This window comes from Pelmatolapia mariae, linkage group LG3_W, assembly GCF_036321145.2.
Source record: "Pelmatolapia mariae isolate MD_Pm_ZW linkage group LG3_W, Pm_UMD_F_2, whole genome shotgun sequence".
Taxonomy (NCBI): domain Eukaryota; kingdom Metazoa; phylum Chordata; class Actinopteri; order Cichliformes; family Cichlidae; genus Pelmatolapia; species Pelmatolapia mariae.
Window position 1 is genome coordinate 82,707,796 of NC_086229.1, and position 21,571 is coordinate 82,729,366.

The 21,571-nt window shown below is 40.4% G+C and overlaps 1 protein-coding gene across 27 annotated transcripts in view; it reads left to right on the forward strand.

Moving 5' to 3' along the window:
• LOC134624906 (receptor-type tyrosine-protein phosphatase delta-like) overlaps positions 1-10,615 on the forward strand; it is a 406,192-nt gene extending 395,577 nt beyond the window's left edge. For all 27 annotated transcript variants that reach the window (XM_063470050.1, XM_063470055.1, XM_063470052.1 and 24 more), the window contains 7 exons: positions 3,091-3,376; positions 4,347-4,525; positions 4,669-4,795; positions 5,322-5,447; positions 6,392-6,546; positions 6,943-7,078; positions 7,510-10,615. In XM_063470050.1, the coding sequence (XP_063326120.1) occupies positions 3,091-3,376; positions 4,347-4,525; positions 4,669-4,795; positions 5,322-5,447; positions 6,392-6,546; positions 6,943-7,078; positions 7,510-7,578 (1,078 nt within the window). In that variant the 3' untranslated portion in view covers positions 7,579-10,615. The remainder of the gene's footprint in view (positions 1-3,090; positions 3,377-4,346; positions 4,526-4,668; positions 4,796-5,321; positions 5,448-6,391; positions 6,547-6,942; positions 7,079-7,509) is intronic.
• Positions 10,616-21,571: the final 10,956 nt, after the last annotated feature.

A 21,571-nucleotide genomic window follows, 5' to 3' on the forward strand; every position in this document is an offset into this window, starting at 1 on the left:
TCCCCGAGTAAGCAACACGTTCTTTTTCTTTTTGATATACTTTCCACATTTCCAAGTATTCGCGCACGCACGCGACTGAAATGATTATCGACCCCATTAACAGCAATGCAGCGGTCCTGGTGAGCTTCGCTTTATGTGTGCATGTTTTATAGGCAGAGTAGCAAAATGGTGACAGGTTAGCTGACAGCCAGAGATTTTCTAACAATACATATGTAATTGCTTTCACTGCTGCTCACGCTTTATCTTCACAGGACTCGTTGCAGCTGTATTTCACACTGAACTTTCTTTCCCATCCCTTATTCCCTAAACTCCTGGAAAGCATATTAGTCTGACACTTAATGTGTGTCGACGTCCAGAGCAGCTGGTTTTGACTGGTTGAAAAGGCAGTGTCAGGTCATTAGTGCAGTCAGTACGCCAGCTCTCCTTCAACTGCCAAATGTACCGACAGCTTTCTGCACCGTCTCACCCCACCCCGAATACACACACACACACACACACCTGCCAATAAAGAAATATTACACTTTCCTAGCATTGCTTGTTTTTTAATTAATAGCAATTCCAGATGCTTATGAGACAAACGGGGAGAATCTCTAGCTAAAACAAGTCTGCCTTCGCTCTCATCGCCCTTGCGCTCCCCGTCGTCCTCCGTCTCCTTCTCTCTAGCTCTCTGCTGTCACTCTGTCACTTACTCTCTTGCAGGTCATCACTCTCCCACATTCAAGTCTGCACTGTAAAATGCCTTCAGATTGGAAACAGCTGGGGTAGAGGGAAAAATCTCGACTTGTTTCTATATCCCACGGCCAGGAGCTGAGGTGTTCTCAGACCTGGAAGTGATTCATTCTTCAAATAACCCTGAGACACATTTCACATTTCTTTGCAGCCCAATTCTCTCTCTCTCACTCACTCATACTGACTCTTTTTCCCTTCCACCCTAAAGGTGTGAAGAGTTTTGTCAGGAAAGAAATAAAAAGTTCAGTCTCATTCAGCCAATGTCAGCCATTTTGAAAGTGATCATCAGATCATTTGTTAAAGCCAATGACTCCCATACGTGTCTTTATTCCATTTGCAGCACAGTTCCAGTGCAGCATGGCACATTAACCAGACTTGGCCCCCGGGGACTGACTTCACTCCCTCTTGAGTTTTCCTTCTCAAGCCTTTCCCTGTTCCTCAGAGCAAATGAAAAACAAATGCTTCATCAGGAGGAGGCACAAGAGCATGGTTCACACCTCGTAGGCATGTCAGCTTAATGAATTGAATAACCTATTTACTTTGGAGTGCCAAGTGCAAGGACTTGTCTTGTCAATGCCGAGCTTTGCGGGAGGTGGGAGGAGAGTTAACGAACAAGATTTAACACCACCCCGTCGCCCCGCGGTAAATAAATTGTCATCAGAAAACATCTTTGTGCTGAACCATGCAATATTAAAACATGTAATGTGCAGGGGTGAGCATTTGTCAGCAGACTGCCAACGCGCTACATCTATAGAGCATGTCTCAAGCTGGCCTGCAAGGAGAGGTCAAAGTGAAACAGTAAAACATTTTTGTCTTTGGCAGGATGTCTTTTTTTTTTCACATGTACATTTTGCTCACTAATGCACAAATGTACCTGTGTGAATCTTAATGAGGAGACCTGGCTTTCAGTGCCTCTTCTAAAGCTCTTATTCCATTTAGGTGCACAGTACTAATCTAATGGCATTAATTGTAGTCAGCTGCACTTCTCAGAAGTTGCCCGGCACATTAATAAAAAATGTTCACGTCAAATTTGCGACTCCGGTGCCACATTTGTGTTCACATTTGTTCTAGTGGCACTTTTCCCATTTGCGAGATGAAGGTTAAATGTTGCTGTTGCGTAAGTTATTAGTCCTGATAGGTTGAAGAGTGCAGGTGGGGTCCAAAGGAGAAGGACTGGATTGCAAAGCCAGTGTTGAGCTCGCTCAAGGCTGTGAGTACCAGGCCCTCTTCTCCACATAGTGCCACTTCAGATTTAATTACACTCCAAGCCAAATGGTCCATCCTACAGTGGAAAACTTGGCAAAGAGAGTTTACCTTTTGGCCTCATCACCGGAAGAAGGGAACTTATTCAAGCTCCCTGTCCTTGTTTGGACAAGACACTTCTCCTTCCACTGGGCTGATGCTGATCAAAATGACTTAAACCTGCATTCTTTCTAAATCCAGTTGCAAATGCGTCATTGGATAAAAATTCACCTGGCTTCTCACTTTAATACTCAGCAAGTTGGTGTTACCAGCCAATAATAGCTATTTTCTAATCTGTCAATATCGGCATTTATAACAGCCGATAAATGAAAACTAGGCTAACTAACTAAAACTAAACTAAAGTAGACACGGAGAAAAACACTCCTCTAACATAATATGAGTGTTGACATTGCACAGTCTTTCCACCAGAGGGCACTATGCAATTTCTTACTTGGCAGCGCTTGTTTTTGGAACGCCACAGACACAACAACTAGGCGATCTTAGCAGAGCATAAACAAACACATAAATAACTACTAAAACTAAAAAAGTATCGGATTATATATTGGAATAATGGGTTTTTAAATTTCCAAATACCAATATCAGGCTAAAAAAAATCCTATATCAGTCAGTTTCTGTTTAATAACTTTGTAAGCGCTTGATGAAATTGTGGTCTCAGTTTCTGGTTTCAAGTGTCATTTAGTACTGCATGATGTTAGCTTAAAAACATTTGGTCTCAAAAGTGATGAACCAGAGTATAATTTAGCGGTGGGGAGACCTTGTAATTGACAAGGCGCTTATGTCACTAATGAGTGTGTCAGTCATATCAACCCATGACTCGTGGCATATGGTTTCTAACAACTAACTGGTGACAGCCAAAACGTTTCAAGGTTTCAAAACCAGTCCGCAGACCAGTGGGTGATGTCATGGTGGCTTTATCCCGGTTTTATAAAAAGCTTGTGATGCCAACATCGGCATGATATAACTCATAAAAACATGAGGTTATAGACCCTGGTGGGAGTTTCCCATAAAACTCTGTCATCTGAATAAAGTCTAAAGCGTTATTTCATAAATGAATAACCATCTTCCATCCTTACATCTCTGTCTCCTTTGTGGCTCCAGTGCCGGCGTGGGACGCACAGGTTGCTTCATCGTGATTGATGCCATGCTTGAACGTATCAAGCACGAGAAGACTGTGGATATCTACGGGCACGTCACGCTAATGCGTGCCCAGCGCAACTACATGGTGCAGACAGAGGACCAGTATGTCTTCATACATGACGCGCTCCAGGAGGCCGTCAACTGCGGCACCACCGAAGTGCCCGCCAGAAACCTATACGCCTACATCCAGAAACTGACCCAGATAGAGGGTGGAGAGAATGTCACCGGCATGGAACTTGAGTTCAAGGTATCTTAACTCTTTACCAAAGGATAAGCACTGAGCAAAATGGCTTGGGTCAAGGGCTGATTAAAAGAAATAATGCTAAAGACAGTTTTATCGTATATTACATTTTCAAACCACACCTGATAAAGTTATTTAGTATTTAGAATTTATCTGCACCCCACTGGCATCCCGTACCCCACTTCACACCAAGGAGTCATTGTAATTTTTTTCCCATTCTCAATACAACTCCCAAACTATTTTCCAGCCCCTATTAGGCCCCACTAGACGGCAAGGGGCCTGTGGTTTCCTCTCTATTCCAGTTAGTTGACTCACTCGTGTAACATGACATAGGATAAATTTCCCTCCTTTCTGGCTCCCCCTTCCATAGCTCCATTTCCTTCAAAAACAGGGGTCTTGGTTTACATGAAAACGGCAAACACAGGTTTTCCCCACCACAGAGCAGTTGCCAGAAGAACTTGAGCAATACACTCTGCATTTACAATGAAAGGCTCCACCAGCTTCGTCCAACCCTTTGCAGTCTGTGGCGTTGCTGTATATATGCTATTGCCTTGCTTGTCACGCGCCTACTTTCATTCTCTTTGATGGATGCTGATTCAACCAAGAGATTATAAACAGGTCAGATTACACTGCTCTTCTGACTACTTAAATCTTCCTGGTGTATCCATTTCCCTGTCTTTTCATCATAACACGGGCAAAGGGCAAGCTGTGATAATAATCACTTTGATGCCATTTCCATACTTTATGGTTACATGACCCAGCTGTGTGCAGCATATTATACTTTTGATTCTTTTTCACCGCTTTCAAGGTGTGCAATTCGCTAGACTGCTCAGATCTTTATCGCTCGCAACATACCTTTGTTGTCAAACACAATCTGTCACCGGGGAAATACAGAAACATCTGAATGCCATTGTTCCTACCTGACACCCATACACTCAAGGGTATCTCTTTTTTTTCCTCCTTTTTTCCCCTGCAGCGTTTAGCTAACACTAAAGCCCATACATCACGATTCATCAGTGCCAATCTCCCCTGCAACAAGTTCAAGAACCGCCTTGTTAACATAATGCCATACGAGTCCACACGAGTGTGTCTTCAGCCCATTCGAGGAGTTGAGGGCTCTGACTACATCAATGCCAGTTTCATTGATGGGTACAGGTAAGCACTAAAAAGAAAGTGAATCAACACAACGAATTACCATTGCCAGGCTTCACATCAGTGCAAACGTAGTTCCATGTAACATTCAGATATGCGTCCACGCTGATTATTTCCCACCTTTGTCATGTGATTCATTTCCACAGGCAACAGAAAGCCTACATTGCAACACAGGGACCACTGGCAGAGACTACCGAGGACTTTTGGAGGATGCTCTGGGAGCATAACTCTACTATTGTTGTAATGCTAACCAAGCTTAGAGAAATGGGCAGGGTACGGAAACACTGTTTTGCTATTCCATTCTTCTGGCAATCTTTGAAAGAAATGAAATACAATAAGCTGTTTTCACACAGGAGCAGAAGATAGTCCACGTTAGCAGTGCTTTCCTCTAGGAAATACTCTGTTTGGTTTAAGTTTAGAGAACGTAGGAGCTAAGACGTAGGGGCAAGCAGTGGTGACCCAGCTGTTACCTGTGCCATTCTCATATTGACACAAACAAACATTATATAGACTTGGTGCTAGGGAGACGGCAGGTTAAAGACAGGTTATTTTCTGGTCCGACTGCATCTTGTCCTCACGTGCAGCTCCGCCGGGTTAAAGAAGTCTAGAAAAAGTTCAGGGCTGCAGTGCATGTGTGAAAACAGCTATACTTAGATTCAGGAACTGGGAAGAAAAGCTTTCAAAGAGCAGATACAGTGTGAATTGAAAGACAGACATTTCTGGGAACGAACACAATGAAGCTAGTCTGTGAAGAGAATGTTGTGGCTCACTGTGGTATTCTATTTTTCACTTCCCACAGGAAAAGTGCCACCAGTACTGGCCAGCAGAAAGGTCGGCCAGATACCAGTACTTTGTGGTGGACCCCATGGCCGAGTATAACATGCCCCAGTATATCCTGAGAGAGTTCAAAGTGACTGATGCCAGGGTAAGCAGACACTGTTTCATAAAACATGGTTTAGAGATCAAAGGTTGTGGGAATGTATTGCTTCAGATGAGTGCTGTTTACAGTTTAGACTAGTGCTATTGTTTCTCTATGTCTGGGTTGTGACCTACCCAAGGGTCATGGAGGACACTGAGTGGATTACAGAGAGGTGCAGGTGTAGACAATTTAGAAAGAACCAAGTGAGTGTTTGAGCACACAATAGGTTATTTTAATGTCTCAAATCCCATAATGCAATTTGTTAATCACATGATTTTATTTACCAAGAAAGGAGATTTGACTAATGGGGTTGAACACGCTGGATGATGAACTGTAATTAACTCGATTTTTTTCCGCAGCAGCAGTAATTTGCTCCAATTTTGGCATTGTATCAAATATTTGTTTACAACACCATTATGGCCTTAAGTGTAACATGGGAAGAAATATAAATATATGGAAATTATGACACATGTCAATGTGTTTAAAAAAAACAAATGTGGTGCCGGCAGCACTGAGCTGCCAGAGTTTTTAATTCCATCAAAGGCTTACACAGATAAATGGCACAGACTCCCTTCTTTGTAGAGCATGTTACACTGTCTCGTCAATGGGATTGCTTTCCTTATCAAGGGGATACAACATCACTTAAGTAATGCACATCCTCAAAGTCGATTCTCCAAGCACCCTGTCAAGGGTAGCACATCAAAGGAATTAGCATCTTTAGTGTTCATGTTAAATACATTCAGGTAAAATGACAGTCTTCTTTAATAACAAAACGTTTTCTCTGATGCTTTACTCTTGGCATCTGCGCAACCGCCTTTCTTCAAGATTTCACGATTGCACTGTAACAACGATCATGGAATGAACTGGGCTACCTGCAAAATACCTTCAGCTACATTCCTAGCTTCAATTCTCATTGTCATGACCGTTTTTCTACATTATTTCTCTCCCAGGATGGGCAGTCACGGACAGTAAGGCAGTTTCAGTTCACAGACTGGCCTGAACAAGGAGTGCCAAAATCAGGAGAGGGGTTCATTGATTTCATCGGCCAAGTACATAAAACAAAAGAGCAGTTCGGCCAAGATGGCCCTATCTCGGTCCACTGTAGGTAAGTGACCAACCAGCATAATGCACCAAACCATCTTTGTCTTTTCAGAAGGCAAATAAAATATATATATAAAAAAAAAGAAAAACATGCAAGAAAATATATTCACATTAGGGGATAAATTATGATGAAATTAGCAATTTCCATTCAGGGAGAAAAAAAACACTACTTGTAGGTTCATTATGTTGTGCATTTTCCATTGTATACCTCTCTGACCTGTCAACCCCATGTGATGTTTGTGTAATGTATGTATGGTCGGAAGGGTAAGATGGTGCTGGCACGGCTGGCAGCCTTAACCCAATTTCCCTCGGGATGAATAAAGTATTATCAATCAATCAATCAATTAAGGTTCTTGCCACCAGCATTGACATCTTTGCCATCTTGATCTCTTTTCCACAGCGCGGGCGTCGGTAGAACCGGAGTTTTCATCACCCTCAGCATCGTCTTGGAACGAATGAGATATGAGGGCGTAGTAGACATCTTTCAGACAGTGAAAATGTTACGGACGCAAAGACCAGCTATGGTGCAGACAGAGGTGAGCTGTCTCCAACCCCATCCTTTGTTATTGGTGTACTTTCACACTCTAGGAAAAGCCCAACTTACATACTGTACTATAGGTGTTTGACTGTAACTAGCTACTGTGTTACTAATTTGATAGTTAGCTCCAGTTGCCTGAAAGGTCTGGATAGATTCCAAGCAGCCTCTTTAGCCAAACAGATTAACTAAAGCGAGGCTCTGTTAAAGACTATGATTAATTTAGTAGTGGAATTAAAGTAGTTTTGCCAGTTCTCCACTTTTCCATTTCAACTGACCAGCATACAAATTTCAAGCTTTGAGAATGTAGTTTGTGTTTATTTTTGGAAAAAAATGAATTGTATCTACAGTACAGACAATTTCTTGGTTGGCTGAAATGGAAAATGTAGCGAACATGATTCTATGTAACCATCTTTTCTTCTTTGTTTCCAGGATCAATACCAGTTCTGCTACAGAGCTGGCTTGGAGTACTTGGGAAGCTTTGATCACTATGCAACGTAAAAGACCCAGTATTGGAAGATAAAAGCAGAGGGCCCTTTGGAAAAAGAAAACCCAGTGAGCCTCTCTTCTGAGCCATAAATTCCTGCTTGAGAAAGTACTCCTTAACTCCTTGCTAACAACTCATTACATGTTGGATGTGCGACATGACTTGTCAAAAAACGAAAAAAAAAAAATGATTCCCAGGAGGACCAAGTATTTCCCCAACCCCAATAAAAACCTCGCCTTGACTCAGAGTGAGGGAATCCTGACTGTTGAAGCATTACACGGAATTACCTTTTCTTTTGCTTCAAGGATTCATTTTGGGGCTCATAAAACTGAACGAAACCAACACAACAAAAAAGTAAATGAACAATAATGACATCGTCAGAAATGCATCAGTGATTATGAACCATTACGAGAGGCATCAGAGGAACACAGTATTGCGGGGGAGGGAAAAAAAACTCAATGCACATTGTAAAGAAGAAAAAAAATCTGTTTCACAATCAAGTACACACAGACAACCCATCACAAAAGAAGACAATGCTTGGTCCACAAGAGCAGGACAGACTTAAAGTAACAATGAATAAATACCCCCGTTTTCTGTCACAATGTTCATCATCTAAATTTTGGGGAAGAGGGTAAATGATCTATGAAATAAATACAAATTATTGATTTAGTTTTTTAGTACTTTATTATACAGCTGATGTGCTTTTTTTGAACTGTGTGAATTTCCTTTTTTTACACAAATTTATCGCTTGGGGAAAAAGTGATAAAATGTATTTACGTAAAGGTTCATTATTTTTTTCTCAAAGCTGTAGAACTGTTCTAACGTACAGTATGTGCTGTTTTGCAGAGGATCTCTTTGCTTTTTTTTTTTTACCCCCGCGCATTTTGTTGCACTTAGTGCACAGAACAGAATTCACACAACCAAAATGTAACTTTGTTAAAGAGTTATTTTTTGGTCTTGATTTTTCTGTTATTTTTTTTCTAAAACAATTGATTATTTTCCTCTGTTGGTTTTGTTTTTTCTGTCCATGATCACCTACATGGTAACTTAATTACTCCCATGAGATAAACTGGGGCTTTGTGGAATCAACAGGGATGAGCAAAGTATGAAGTTGCTGCTACCGATTATCTTAGTTCTTCCATGTTCCAATGATAAGAGAGAACCTGATGAATTCGATGACATACACGACTATATAAATATATGGTATAGATTGTCAAATATGTGAGATATATAAATATATATACATAGATATATATATTAAAGTAAATAACATTCTAAATATATTGATAAAGTACATAATTTATGAGTGAAAATGTAAATGAAATATGGATCATCTATGAAATCTTTTAAATTGAGAGTTTGTGTGCTGTGGGGGAAATGAAGAGATTTTTCACTGGAATGCACATCAGTAGGACAAAACTGTATTCTGATTCAGTGCATCTTTTCTTGTGCAATAAATATGTGTGTGTTTAGATAGGGGTTTTATGTGGATATGTTGTTCACTCATTGACATTGTCGTTTCCCCCCGCAAGTGAGGTGTGGGAGTGGGAACGCCCCGGTGCCGGTCAGGGCGTTTTTTTCCGAGCTCTCGTACACTTTGTATTCAGAGACAGAGGGGTCGCGCAGCCGCACTCACGTTCCACGCAATAGGGCAAGGTACAAAGACGTCACTTTGTTGTGGTTCTTCGAAGCGTTCGGTGGTAAGGACATTTCTTTCATTTTGCATTTAGAGTGCCTTATATTTATGCCTGTTTTTATAATGTTTCATTTAACATGTCAATGTATCCTTTGAGTAATCGAGGCATTTAGTGTAAATGTACAGTTTATTTACCTTTAGTATTCATTTGTCACATGATGAGATTATATATATGCAAATAAGAACGTTTCAAAGGTCGTACGTGTCATTTTCAGTGGCCTTATTGTGGCTGTGAAGCGAATTAGCGAATTAGAGGAAAACAGTATATATCTATATATACTACATGTATACTGGCCTACTGGCCTTTATAGAAAACGGGCAACATTGCGAACAATTACCAGACAGGTTTTAAACAGGGAAGAGACTGGTCTCAGAAAAAAACAGGATAATATCCATCATGTCTTAAGGCCCAACCTAAGGTTAACCAATTTACCATTTGCAGTCACATTTCCCAACATTGTTTAGATTTTAAATCAAAAACGATCAGGCCAAAAAAAAAGCCCAGTGCACAAGTCGTCACCGAAGGGTTTCTTCTTCATGCCTTAGGTTTTTACTTTATATGTAGAGAAATACAAACTGCAAACAAAACATAATTTATGTTATCCTGACAATCCTAAACGCTGTTTCAAGCCCCCTTTTTCTTTTCTTTTTTTCTGGCATAGCAGTTCGAGACAGGGGGTTTAGCTGGGTTATGTTTCAGTCTTCATGTTGAGCAGCATCTATAACTTCTCAGTACCCTCTCTGATGGCTTTGTGGATGTGCATTCCAGGTGCTTTCTTTCCCTTGTTAACTGAAGCAGCTATGTGTTATATTTGTGTCTGCTTAACTGGTTACTTTTGTCATAGCTTTGAGATATAAAAGTGCTATTATTTAACCTCATGGTGGCTAATGTTACATTATGTTAATCTCAGAACACGTTGTGTTTTTTTCTCATTGGACTTTTCCCCTTTTTTTATCGATTTGTTTTCTTTTGTTTTTCATATGCATGGTTAAACGTTGCAGAACGGCCAAAGCTGGCCTGGTAGGAAGACTTGCACTTTCTCTATCTTTGTACTATGCACTGCCCTATTGATTCTAAACCCAATAATATATTACTTGAACCCATCTATAAAAAGAAAAAAAAATCTCCTTAAACGTTCACTTTGTGTGTATGTAAATAACACAAAATGGTATCAACTCTTGAAAAAGACAAAAAAAAAAAGTTTGTGGCAAAAAGAGCATCCATTCTGATGCCATGGTTACTCCAGCAGATGACTTCAGAACAATCTGTCCCCCCAACCATCTGTTCTTGTGGCTTTGCCATTCAAGCTTGGAGTGTCATTAACAGAAATAAACGTTGTGTTCTCTGCTCTCTCTATCTATCTCTCGTCTGGATGCATAGACTGAAAATTAAATAATGAAATTGTAAAAAAAAAAAGAAAAAAATGGCTTGTTAAAAAGATCATACAATTACCTCTGATTAGTTGTTAGCGTAAAATGTTTCTTTCTCTGAATGAAAGGAGTGCTTTTTATTTTCTTACTTAGGTTACATTGGTGGCGGAAGAAGTCTGTACGAAAACCAGTTCTTTGCTGACACGAGTTCCATTTGTTATAAATGAATTCTATTAAAAAATGTCAGTGTTATGCATCGGCGTTTCACTTGTTTCCCTCCACCTCACTTTGACTTGAAAAGACTGATGAAGCTATTTTACCCCCTACTGGTCTGGGTCCAACATATTATCCACAGTTCTCTCATGAAAGGGGAAATTGAGCCTCACCGCATTTGAATAGATTTCCATCGCTCTGGTTTTTCTGTCACTGATGTCAGCCACAATGAATCATCAGGGGAACCTTTGACGAATGAAGTGCGATGTTTTCGAAGCTGCTTTGTTTTTTAACGCAGACTTTGTTCACCCTAGTAACATGGTGGAATGGTACTATTACTCAGAATTAAAACCTCAATTCGGTCATTTAAAAAGAAATGCAGCTCCCTGTTGCTACGTTGAGGTTTTTGCTGCAAGTTTATACATTTAATCTATTGTGTCTGTGAACTTAAAGTCTATTATGGCATTGATTAAACGTCTAAAAAACACTTTCCTCTTCATCAAATTTACATATTTACTAGGGTTTTTTTTTATTAGGTTATAATCCCTTTAAATGTTTAAATGGTTTTTACCTTTGGCTCATTTAGCGTCCATATATCCATGAAAATACAAATTAATCCTTGCTTCATCCTTCTGCTCCTTGCTTGCATAGAGGGAGATCCACACTGGTCCACATTATCCAGGTGTATGTTTCGCTATTCTGAAAATCTGGAAGTCCCATAGTACATACAGAGTGCTGTTCTGATAGATCAAGGAAGTCATGGGATACATCAAAAGCTCCACAGTGGCTTGCGTACAAAAGCTAAACAAAGCATCTCTGCTCTGTGTGTGTTTGTTTCACTGTGACACACGGAGAGGAGTGGGAGCAAAGGTGGCACACGTGGTGAAACAGTGAGCAGAGGAGAGACAAGATTGCTATTTTAGATTTGTGATGTATGAGACCCTGGCTACCTAATGCTGCAGTCACACTGGGGAAAACAAGATTGGAGACCAGGTACAATCAAAATTACTGTGACTGTGTGCAATAAGCTTGCAACCTCGTTGCCTTAAAAAAGGTTGCTTTTAAGGCAGGAAACAGGTCTGGAACCACATGCACTAAATGGCAATGCAGCTAAGTCAGTTTATGTTTGGATGGCATTTGCATTCAATCTGTTATGGTGATAAATGGTGAATATTGGAAATCTGTCGCCATCTCCATACAGAGAAATGAACTACTTACATTCGAGTCCAGCCAGAACTTCATAGATTTGAAGCAGAAATTCTTCCAGTAATAGTGATGCAGTTGCTGCAGAACAGCAGTGTTGCTCAGCAACCTCACCTTTACATGAGAATATAATCAAAATATTTCCTGTTGGCAACAAGTTAAGTTGGGTCCCCTATTGCAAAGAGACACACTGAAGAAAGTTGTGCACTTCAACACAGACCAACTGGTTGATTGCAATGTGTTGGCAATCTGTCTGAATTTATAAAGTACACAGCAATTAGTTGCAAACCTTCACCAATCTGTTGGAGAATGAATGCATTCGAACCAATTTAGACCTACCAGTTGTTTGGTGACATGTTTCCTCCTGTGCAACAATCTTGGTTGCTGCAACTACTTGGTTGCTGCAAGTTTCTTCCTGTTGAAAAGGAGTTCCTTCCCGCAATCGCCAAGTGCTTGTTCATAGGGAGTTGTGTGATTGTTGGGGTTTCTTTGTTGTTATGAATTGGTGCTATATAAATTTTAAATGCTGGAACTCTTTAATAACACGAGATATCCATATATCACGAATAAAATTTGAGAATCTATGTTTTTGACCATATATTATATGATGTTAAAGTATATATTGATATATCTGCTACTCTGCATCAAACCTAATAGGACAGTTTTAATCATCCGTCCGGTTGAATGTGCGTGCTGGACATTGTTCTATCCTGGATGACATTTCCCAACATGATAAAGCAAAGGCATGTTGAAAGTCAGTAAAATTGCAGAAATGCATTAAATCCACATAAGAGTCTCAAATATTTATTCACTTTAGATGCGGAGGGGTCCCAAGCTTAGCATATTTCCAGGCTTAAAATGTACATGTATGACTTTGTGGATTATGTATGGAGCTCTAGAAAGAGCCACAATTACAGGCGACCTGCTAATGCACTGAGCCTAAACGCATCCTGTGTAGATACTAACAGAAGGCTGAAGCCTAAATGACCAAAATGAACACAAACACATAAAAGTAGCAACCAAAAAAGTAGCTATTCATTTAAGTGCACATAATATGGTTTTACTGGTAACAATTGGACACAAATGTTCTATTACAGACAGAATAATTACCTGCAGTAACTTCACTGAGTCACTGCGAATTAATTAAAGTCTTACTACACAAAATCTATTTATAATTAGACTACTTATTAGTCACAATAACATTAGCGGATGTTCCTCCATCAATTAGAATGTCACAAGTACAATAAAATGTCAATAACCTGAAGCAAGAGCAAGTGCAGGAACTAAAAAGAGCTTTTAAAACAGTATTAAACTACTTGACAGCTGGGGAGCACAGTCAATAACTGCTTGCTGGGAGAAGTTACTCAGGAAGCTCTCCATGCGCTCAATTAGAAAACATCATTCCACATGATAGCAAATGACAGATGCCGTCAGCTGGAGAAACATTACTCCCGAGTTTACTACTGAACGTGTTTTCTGATAACAAGCTTAACAAAGCCTTCGTCCACGTGTCAGATCACAGCAGAGTTGGAATGCAACAAATAACAAGCACCTGTCTTAAAGAGAAAATCGCGCCGTATATTATGTGTCAAAAACAATGATATACTACAAGAAATGCAGAGCTGATGTGCGGCAGTGATTTCCACAGGAGTGACACGTTGCCTTCCGCTCTTTGTTTTTACAAATCGCACCTGAAAACTCAACACGGAACGCAACCCAAGTGTAGAATAATGTACAGGATGTTGTTTACTGCGCTCGGATGTTTTCTGCTGCGTTATGAAGCATTGGAATCACATAAATTTACATTAATTTCAGCCTTGCTACCCCCACATATGCTTAGAACATTACTCCCTATGGAGCAAAAACACCGCCAAGACTAGAGACAACATTATGTAAGCTTAAACAAACCGAACGCTCTGAATGCTCGAGTATTATATTACCATGCACGCAAAAGTTCACATGACATGCGGGGAAATGATCGCAGATTACTGCACAGCAAGAGCGATTATCGCTTCACCTTGTTTCTGACAATTTCGTGGAAATTGGCTAAAACGAATCCCCAAACTTCTTGGGCAATCGTGCCAGTGCAGATGTCTGCTTCACACTAGTCAAGAGTACAACAAAATAAGGAACTTCTACTGTCATCAGATTTTATTTTTCACCGGAGACTGCACTTCAGATGTGTCGAGCAGATGTTCCGTCTCCGTCTCTCAGCAGTTTTTGGAGAATTATGAAACCAACCAGCCAGTCACAACACTTTGCACAAGTCATTTCTCATTTACACCCACCCACCACCCCACTCCAACACACACACACACACACACATTCAACAACGACAGCTTGCCTCAGTCCCCTGGTGCTTTATTTTCAACATCCTAAATTTGATGAAACATGTCCAAACGCTGTGTGGCTTTGTTGTCAACAGTACTGAGTGGGATTTAAGAAAGACATTTCTTTTAATTCTCTCAATTCTGAAAGAAGAAAAGGCCGTCTGTGCCTAATTCTACTGCAGCAACACTACATAATTGAGTGTTAAAAGAATTCAATTATATTGTCACTTCAGTTCGATCAAGAACTCAGACGCTGACTGTTCTCGAAGCTCCGTCCCTGTGCTGATAAACAATCACCTGTTACCACTTCATCAACTCGTGCATTTTGTGACTCATCTTCCTACGTTCTGCATCTATTTTCATATGAACATTGCTGTGGATTGCTAAATTCTCAAATATAAGTTCCGCAGGTGCAAATGAGGTGCAAAAAGACACTTTAGCTTCTTCAACCCTTTGCCAAAAACCACTGGCTTTTAAATCTCGGTGTTCTGGTCTGACGCAAAGTTGATCCCCAATTCAATAAATATCAAATGGAGCACCATTTTGGCAACCCTCTTTACCCCACCTCCCTGTCTGTGGCTGCAGAGTAGGGCTAATCACAAAGAGGTCTGCTAGCAGGATGTCTTACGAGCAAAAGTAACTTAAAAAGATGAGTAATGAGGTAGAAATGAATATCTCAGAAGAGCAGCTTAGGGTGGGAAGGTTGGAGACAGCACTGGGCCAGAGGAGGGATCGTGACTATATTGGACAAAAGATGTATGTGGAAAAAGCAGAAGACCAGAGAAAAGATTGATGGATGTGGTGAAGGAGGACATGCAGAGAGTTTGTGTGACAGAGGAGGACGCTAAGGATAGGATGAGATGGAGGCGCAAGACCCACGTGGTAACCTTTAAAGGAAGCAACTGAAAGAAGACGAGAAAAGTATTTTTATAGGCTTTGCAGCAGCCAGAGTAGTGCTGTGTTAGTGAGTGTGATTGAATAGAACAAAACAAGACAATGCTTCACAGTATGCATATTAACATCGTATGAATGTGTGGGCATGTTGTGTGCAGTGGTAACTATGACTGTAAAAATGTTACATTAATGAAGTCTATTTAAAGCCAGGAGGGAAAACTTGCCAAAAATATTGCAGACTGCAAAATCTGATCATATTTACTGAATTATTTATTCAGTTCTATTAACATGTTATTTAAATAAAAGTATTCCTGTTGAAAAGATTGCCTGATTCTTTCTGCTGCAGTCCTAGTAAGTGTTAATCAGTCTGAGAGAACAAATATAAAAACTGACTAGGCCTACTTGCCATTGTGACACAAGGTTAACCTAACGCTACATTAAGGTGTATAGGAAAATAACTAAAATAAATAATAAATAAAAAATAATAAATTCTTACAGGCAGCAAGTGAAACAAAAACAAGTAATATTGCTGCTCTTAAGAACCTGAATTTCTTATTGATGTTTGTAAAGAAACGACAAAGACTTTAGATGAACGGTGACTCTATTTCCCAGAGGATTGACTGATCAGTGGGCAGTAGTTTTGCACATGCTGCTTTCAGCTCAAACAAAACTTACTCTGTTTGGTCTTCAGCATGAGTAACCATGGTGGTTATTATCCTCAAAAAGAAGTGAGCTACATTTGTAACCTTGAACACCCCAAGGGTAAACTAAAGTTCATGGTACAGGCGTCTACTCTCTTTGCTAAGGGTTTTTAAGAAGGAAGACTTGGAGGTATACTCCAATTCCTCATCCTCACTGGGAAGGTCTATGTCAGGGTGCTGGAGAGAAGAGTCTGTCCATTAGTCCCACAGAACCTCTGAGAAGAGCAATTTTTTTGTCCTGCTCATTGAACTCTGCATCAGCGCTTTATCCTCTCATGGTTGTGGAAAACTACACAGGAGTTTGCCCAACCACTCTACGTGTGTTTTTTGGACTTAGAGAAGGCATTCGACCAGGTTCCTCTGGACATCTTGTGAGGAGTGATTGGGGAGTACAAGTTGATGGGTCCAATGCTATAGGCCATTCATTTCCTGTACAACTGTAGTGAGACCTTGCTTTGAGGTCAGGTGAGGTTTGAGAGTTTAAGAGTTTGTATCCATCAGGGCTGCCCTGATTGTGTTCATACTTTTTATGGACAGAATTTCAAGATACAGCCAGTTGGGACGTTTTTACCACTTTATTGACCTCAGGATCATTTGTTTGTTCTCCAGAGACAATGCGGCTCTTTTGGACTCTGTTGGAACCCTCAGCTGCAAGTCTGAAACCATGGTCGTCAGTCAGAAGAGAGGGTGGAGTTCTTATTCCAAGTCATGGACTAGCTCTGGGTAGTGACTAAAATAATAAGACTGCAAATCCCTGTGACAGAAATTAGCTTCTTCCAAAGGGTGGTTGTGCTCTCCCTTAGAGATAAGGAGGAGAGGCTTGGAGTAGAGCCTCTACTCCTTCGTATTTAAAGGTAAAGAAAGGTTGAGGTTCATTCATTTGACCAGGACACCTCCTGCGTGGATCTTAGGTGAGCAAACACAGCACATGCTAAAGAGATTATATTCCTTGGCTGGCTTGGGAAGATCTTGGTGGCCCCCTGAAGAGGTGGTTTGGGAGGTAGAGGTCTGTTCTGGTTTTATTATTATTATTATTAAGGTGGCTGGGAACAGGAATGTCTGAGTCTCTCTGCTTAGACTTCCTGTTACCTGGAACCAGATAAAGGAAGAAAATGGATGGATGGATGGATGGATGGATGGATGGATGGATGGAGCACAGTTATGAGCTGTTGTTTTTGATGCTCTGTGAAAACATTCATGTCCACTCAATGGCAATATGAAATAGAATACAGTGTACAGTAGAAATAAGTGAACATGATTACTGACGAAGCAACAAAAAATGATATATGTGGCAGAGCAAGATTTTAAGAAATCTTTCGAAGAACAATTAAATTGGCTTAGAAATAACCTGTCTGGGGTGAACCCCTCCTCTCGCCTACTGTCAGCTGGGATAGCTGCCAGCCTGCCTGCGGCCCTGGTTGGATAAATGGTTAAGAAAAAAGACAGAGTTCAGAAATAACTGTGATATAGAGCCAGTCATGATTTGGCTATTTACTTAGGGAAAATTTTTCATTTACAAAATATTTGACTTTTGTCTCACAATGCTAGTTATCAAGTCATTAACTGCAAAACATTTCCAAATGTTTGCCCTGAAGGTGAAACACTGTTCAATTAATATTTTTCCATTTTAATATTAGTAATGATGCACAGAACCTATTTTCTGAATCTGAAGGGGACTCAAATAGTAAAATATAAAAACTCTGGATGTTTTTCTTCCACCTCTTCCTTTATGTGTGTCTGGATTGTTTCAGTTTCTTATCTCATTCATTGATGAGATTTGGCAATGAACACATTTGCACTTCCAACAAATTTTTCACATTCTTTGATTCAACATCTTTGGGTTTCTTATTATTTTTTATTAATAACTGATAGGTCTTCGGTTTCATCTTTTAAGCCCTTTCTACAGCACTTTAAAGTAGTTTCTTTCACATGTTAAAAATAACCAAACAGAAAGATCACAGTGAATTTAAATGGAGCACTGCTGCCTGTAACTTGGGATGATTTTCAAGTACTCACATGAATACATTACCCTATTAAACTAAAGTCACTTTATACTTTACATATTGTTTCTGTTAGTACAACGTCGATTACCAAACCGTAACAGAGATTTTATTCACTTGTTAAGGCCAGAGCTATACTACTTCACTGTTGCTGCTGGCTTCCAGCAAAGCTAATATTAAACTAATATTAAACTTGGAAGCTACGCAGCTGAGTAAACAGACATCGTACTTGCTGGATTCTTGGCTTGAATGAACTAAAGGTACAATGTAGACCAAGTGGAGTGACTGTGTGCTACAAATGAAACACAGCTATGGAGCCTTTTGTCGGCAGAATGGTGAAGATTGTTGTTTTGCAGCAGCTAGAAAGGCAGCATGCCCCGCAGCAGACTGATGACGACGAAACATATGGGGATCCTCAATCGAGCCAGCTCCCAGATCAACAATAACGAATCCAGAAAAGAGTTGACGCCGCTGCCAAGGCTTTGACTTCATGCGCACATCATATTAGAGCTACTTCAGAGGCAGACGGAAGGTTTGACCTTTAGTTACGACTGCGGCAGGAACGAAAGGAAAGGAAGAAAAATAAAAGGCTGCAGCTATCGGTGTGATTGCAAATTTTTGTTTGTTTTTGAAGTGTAAATTATTGCTAGCTATCTCAGTGAAAAGATATTATCAGATTGGGTTTCTTCAACTGAGTGACAAAGTGAGAAAAAAACCAAGCAAACAGAGAAAACAGGGAGTTAAATGATTAAAATTGAGACCGATAAGGAAGAGACAACTTCAGTGAAAAGGTTGACTGGAAAAACAGGAGCGGTAGTGAGATGAGGGCCAGGGAGCAATCCAGCCTGAGCCAACAGTTGCCGCAGTGTATAAACCTCTGAAGGTTAATTTCTCCAGCTCAGCATCTTGCCAATATCCCTGCGATCAGAACCTCTGTAGGCCAGCCATCTGCTTCCCCTTTTCTCTCTGCCTGCACTGCTGATTCCTAGTTGGCTTCATGAGGGAGTGGACATGCATCAGTGCTGTTTTAGGAACTAATGTCTCAATGTAGAAGGAAGGAAGGGAAAGGGATTAGGCAAAAACTCCGATTTTTAATCAGTGAGTTAATTCTAGACTTGCTGTTAGCAGCTTGTACATAAGCTGAAAAAAATATAAAAGGAGCATATTACGCATTCTTCTCTTACAGTAGCGGTTTCAAATAATGAGGTCAGGATATGTACACGTAATCACTATGCACACAAAAATTAGCTTTTTTCTTCTCTTGGCTCTGGTGTGGTATGAATGTGAGAGGATATCCCCAATGTGGTCACCTCAGAAGCTCCTCCGACCTACTGTTTGTGTTTATGAGGGGCAGCCAATCAGAAGAAAGCTTGCTGAAAGGAAGAGGAAAGAGTGCTAAAGCATCTTGCTTCAGAACAAAATGACCCGAGGAGCTGCACCGAGGCCCAGTATAAGAAATATTTTAACATATTTCATCTATTTTCTCCAACGTCCTTTATTTAAACCGTCAACATCTGAGTGACTTTAGATCTTCCTGACAACAAAAGAAAAATATATAATATATAGGCTAGTTGAAGCCAATTTGAAGTTCACAGCTCACATCAATTATCCTGTCAAGCGTGGGGGGAAAAAAAGAGCCGGAAATATAATTTACGAGCTCCCCGACAGTTTTTTTTTCCTTTTTTTTGTTGCAACCTAAAGCAATAATACACTTTCAGTTCAGTGCTCAGCCACAATCTTTTCATACACTGCCACTTCACCAAGGGGATAAGTACTAAGGGTATATTTTTCTTGACCTAGGAGGACACAGTGTCAATTATTCGGGGTAGGGCCGGGTGGAGGACTTCATTCCCTAATCAAAATAAATGGCCAGGGCAGCAGAAAGTGAATGGAGCTAAGCCCTCAATATTCCTTCGAGACAGGGGGGGGGAGGGGTTGGTTTGGGCCGCAAACAAATCCATTACCACAAGGTAAACAGGACGCATCAGCACTCTTGGCCCATTTGAATGGTTCGAAACCTTTGACCACCACCCTCCACAGGATCCTTCCATTTCAGACGCGGGAGCTGATAACAGGGGTTTCTTTTTTTGCCCCCCCCCTTTGCACGCCACCCTAGAGTCAATCTTACATAATACATTTCTGATGATAAAACCCTTCCGCTGTGCATATGGCAGCTCCGCTAACTGAAAGTGGCTGTGACTAACTCACTGTAATAGGAAAATTCAGCTTACTGCATATAATAGAGAAACGTGGAAGAAGTTCAAACTTGAATGCATTATTACAGCTTAGTGTGGTCTTGAGCAATCCACAGTGGGGTGAGGGGTTGGAGGTGGGGGAATGGGATGTCATTAAAAGCAGTCATAAAATTAGACGTTTCCCCCTCATTTTTTTCCCTTCACCAGCTGGTAGTCATTTCACTGTCAGGGTGTATATAATTTCCGCTGATAGTGAAGACAGTTCCGCTTGAGGGAACTATTTTTTTTTTCCATTTATAAGTGCTTTTAGGGGGCTCCTCGTACACAACAAGGCTTTCACGTTGTCCATCTTCTTCCCAATGTCTTTTTCACAATAGCTTTGCTTTTGACATTAGACAAAGCTATATCAGGGATAATATGAAACTGTCATGCTGTCCTATAAAGGTTTACAGAGTCAGTCAGCGATATTGCCAAACACTGGAGCCAACGGAAGAGGCACTTGCTAGAAAAGTCAAGGTTGTGCAACTTCAGCTACATGCTGCGCTTCAGAATCAAAATGCTGCTAATGTTTTTCACTTTCAAAAGTATTTTCAATGTATTTTCAGTCAGTTCATCATAGATTTCGAGCACACTGAACAGTGAACAAAAAGCACCCATTAAAAGTGCGGTTTCAATAGGATTACTGAGTCAACCTTTAATCTATTTCAGCTGTTATCATAGTTTCTTTTTTGCACTGCATATCGAGTACTGCAGGGCAAGGCTAAGAGTTGCTGGCCTTCATTACAGTGCATGGCACATTCCAGTTTTTACCTTAGTAAGGTTGGATTCCCCTTGAAGTTGCTAAAGCATGGAGATTGTTGTCATTTCAAAAAGAAAAAACATTCAGAAGCACCTTCATCTGTGAGCCTACTGTGCGTGGTGATCAAAAGTGGTGACTCAATAGGTGGTTGCTAATGAGCGTAGAAAATACTGCAGAAATTAGTTTCACAAGTCATGAAAATTTGGGTCTAGTTTGTTAAAAATGTGACACAAGGAGAACAGGATCGTACAGAAAACAATGAAACTATTTCGCTGATAATTAATGTCACAAAACTACAAAAAAATAAACTGACTTGTAGCTGAAATGACTTTTAATCAGTTTAGCACAGTTGGAAGTGTAAGTGTAGTGTAGTGGGTGACGCCACTGCAAAAGATCCCTGAGAGCAGGCATGTATCCCTGCGAGGGTTGTGTCAGGAAGGGGATCTGGTGTACAAATCTTCAACATGAAGGACTTTCAAGGCCAAAATTTGTGATTTAAAAATATGACAATGAAGGTTGAAACAACCCTGTTTTGACTGTCACAACAAGTATTGCATCACTCGTTCGCATTTTGTTAGCAAAACACATCTTGGGAACCCCCTCTG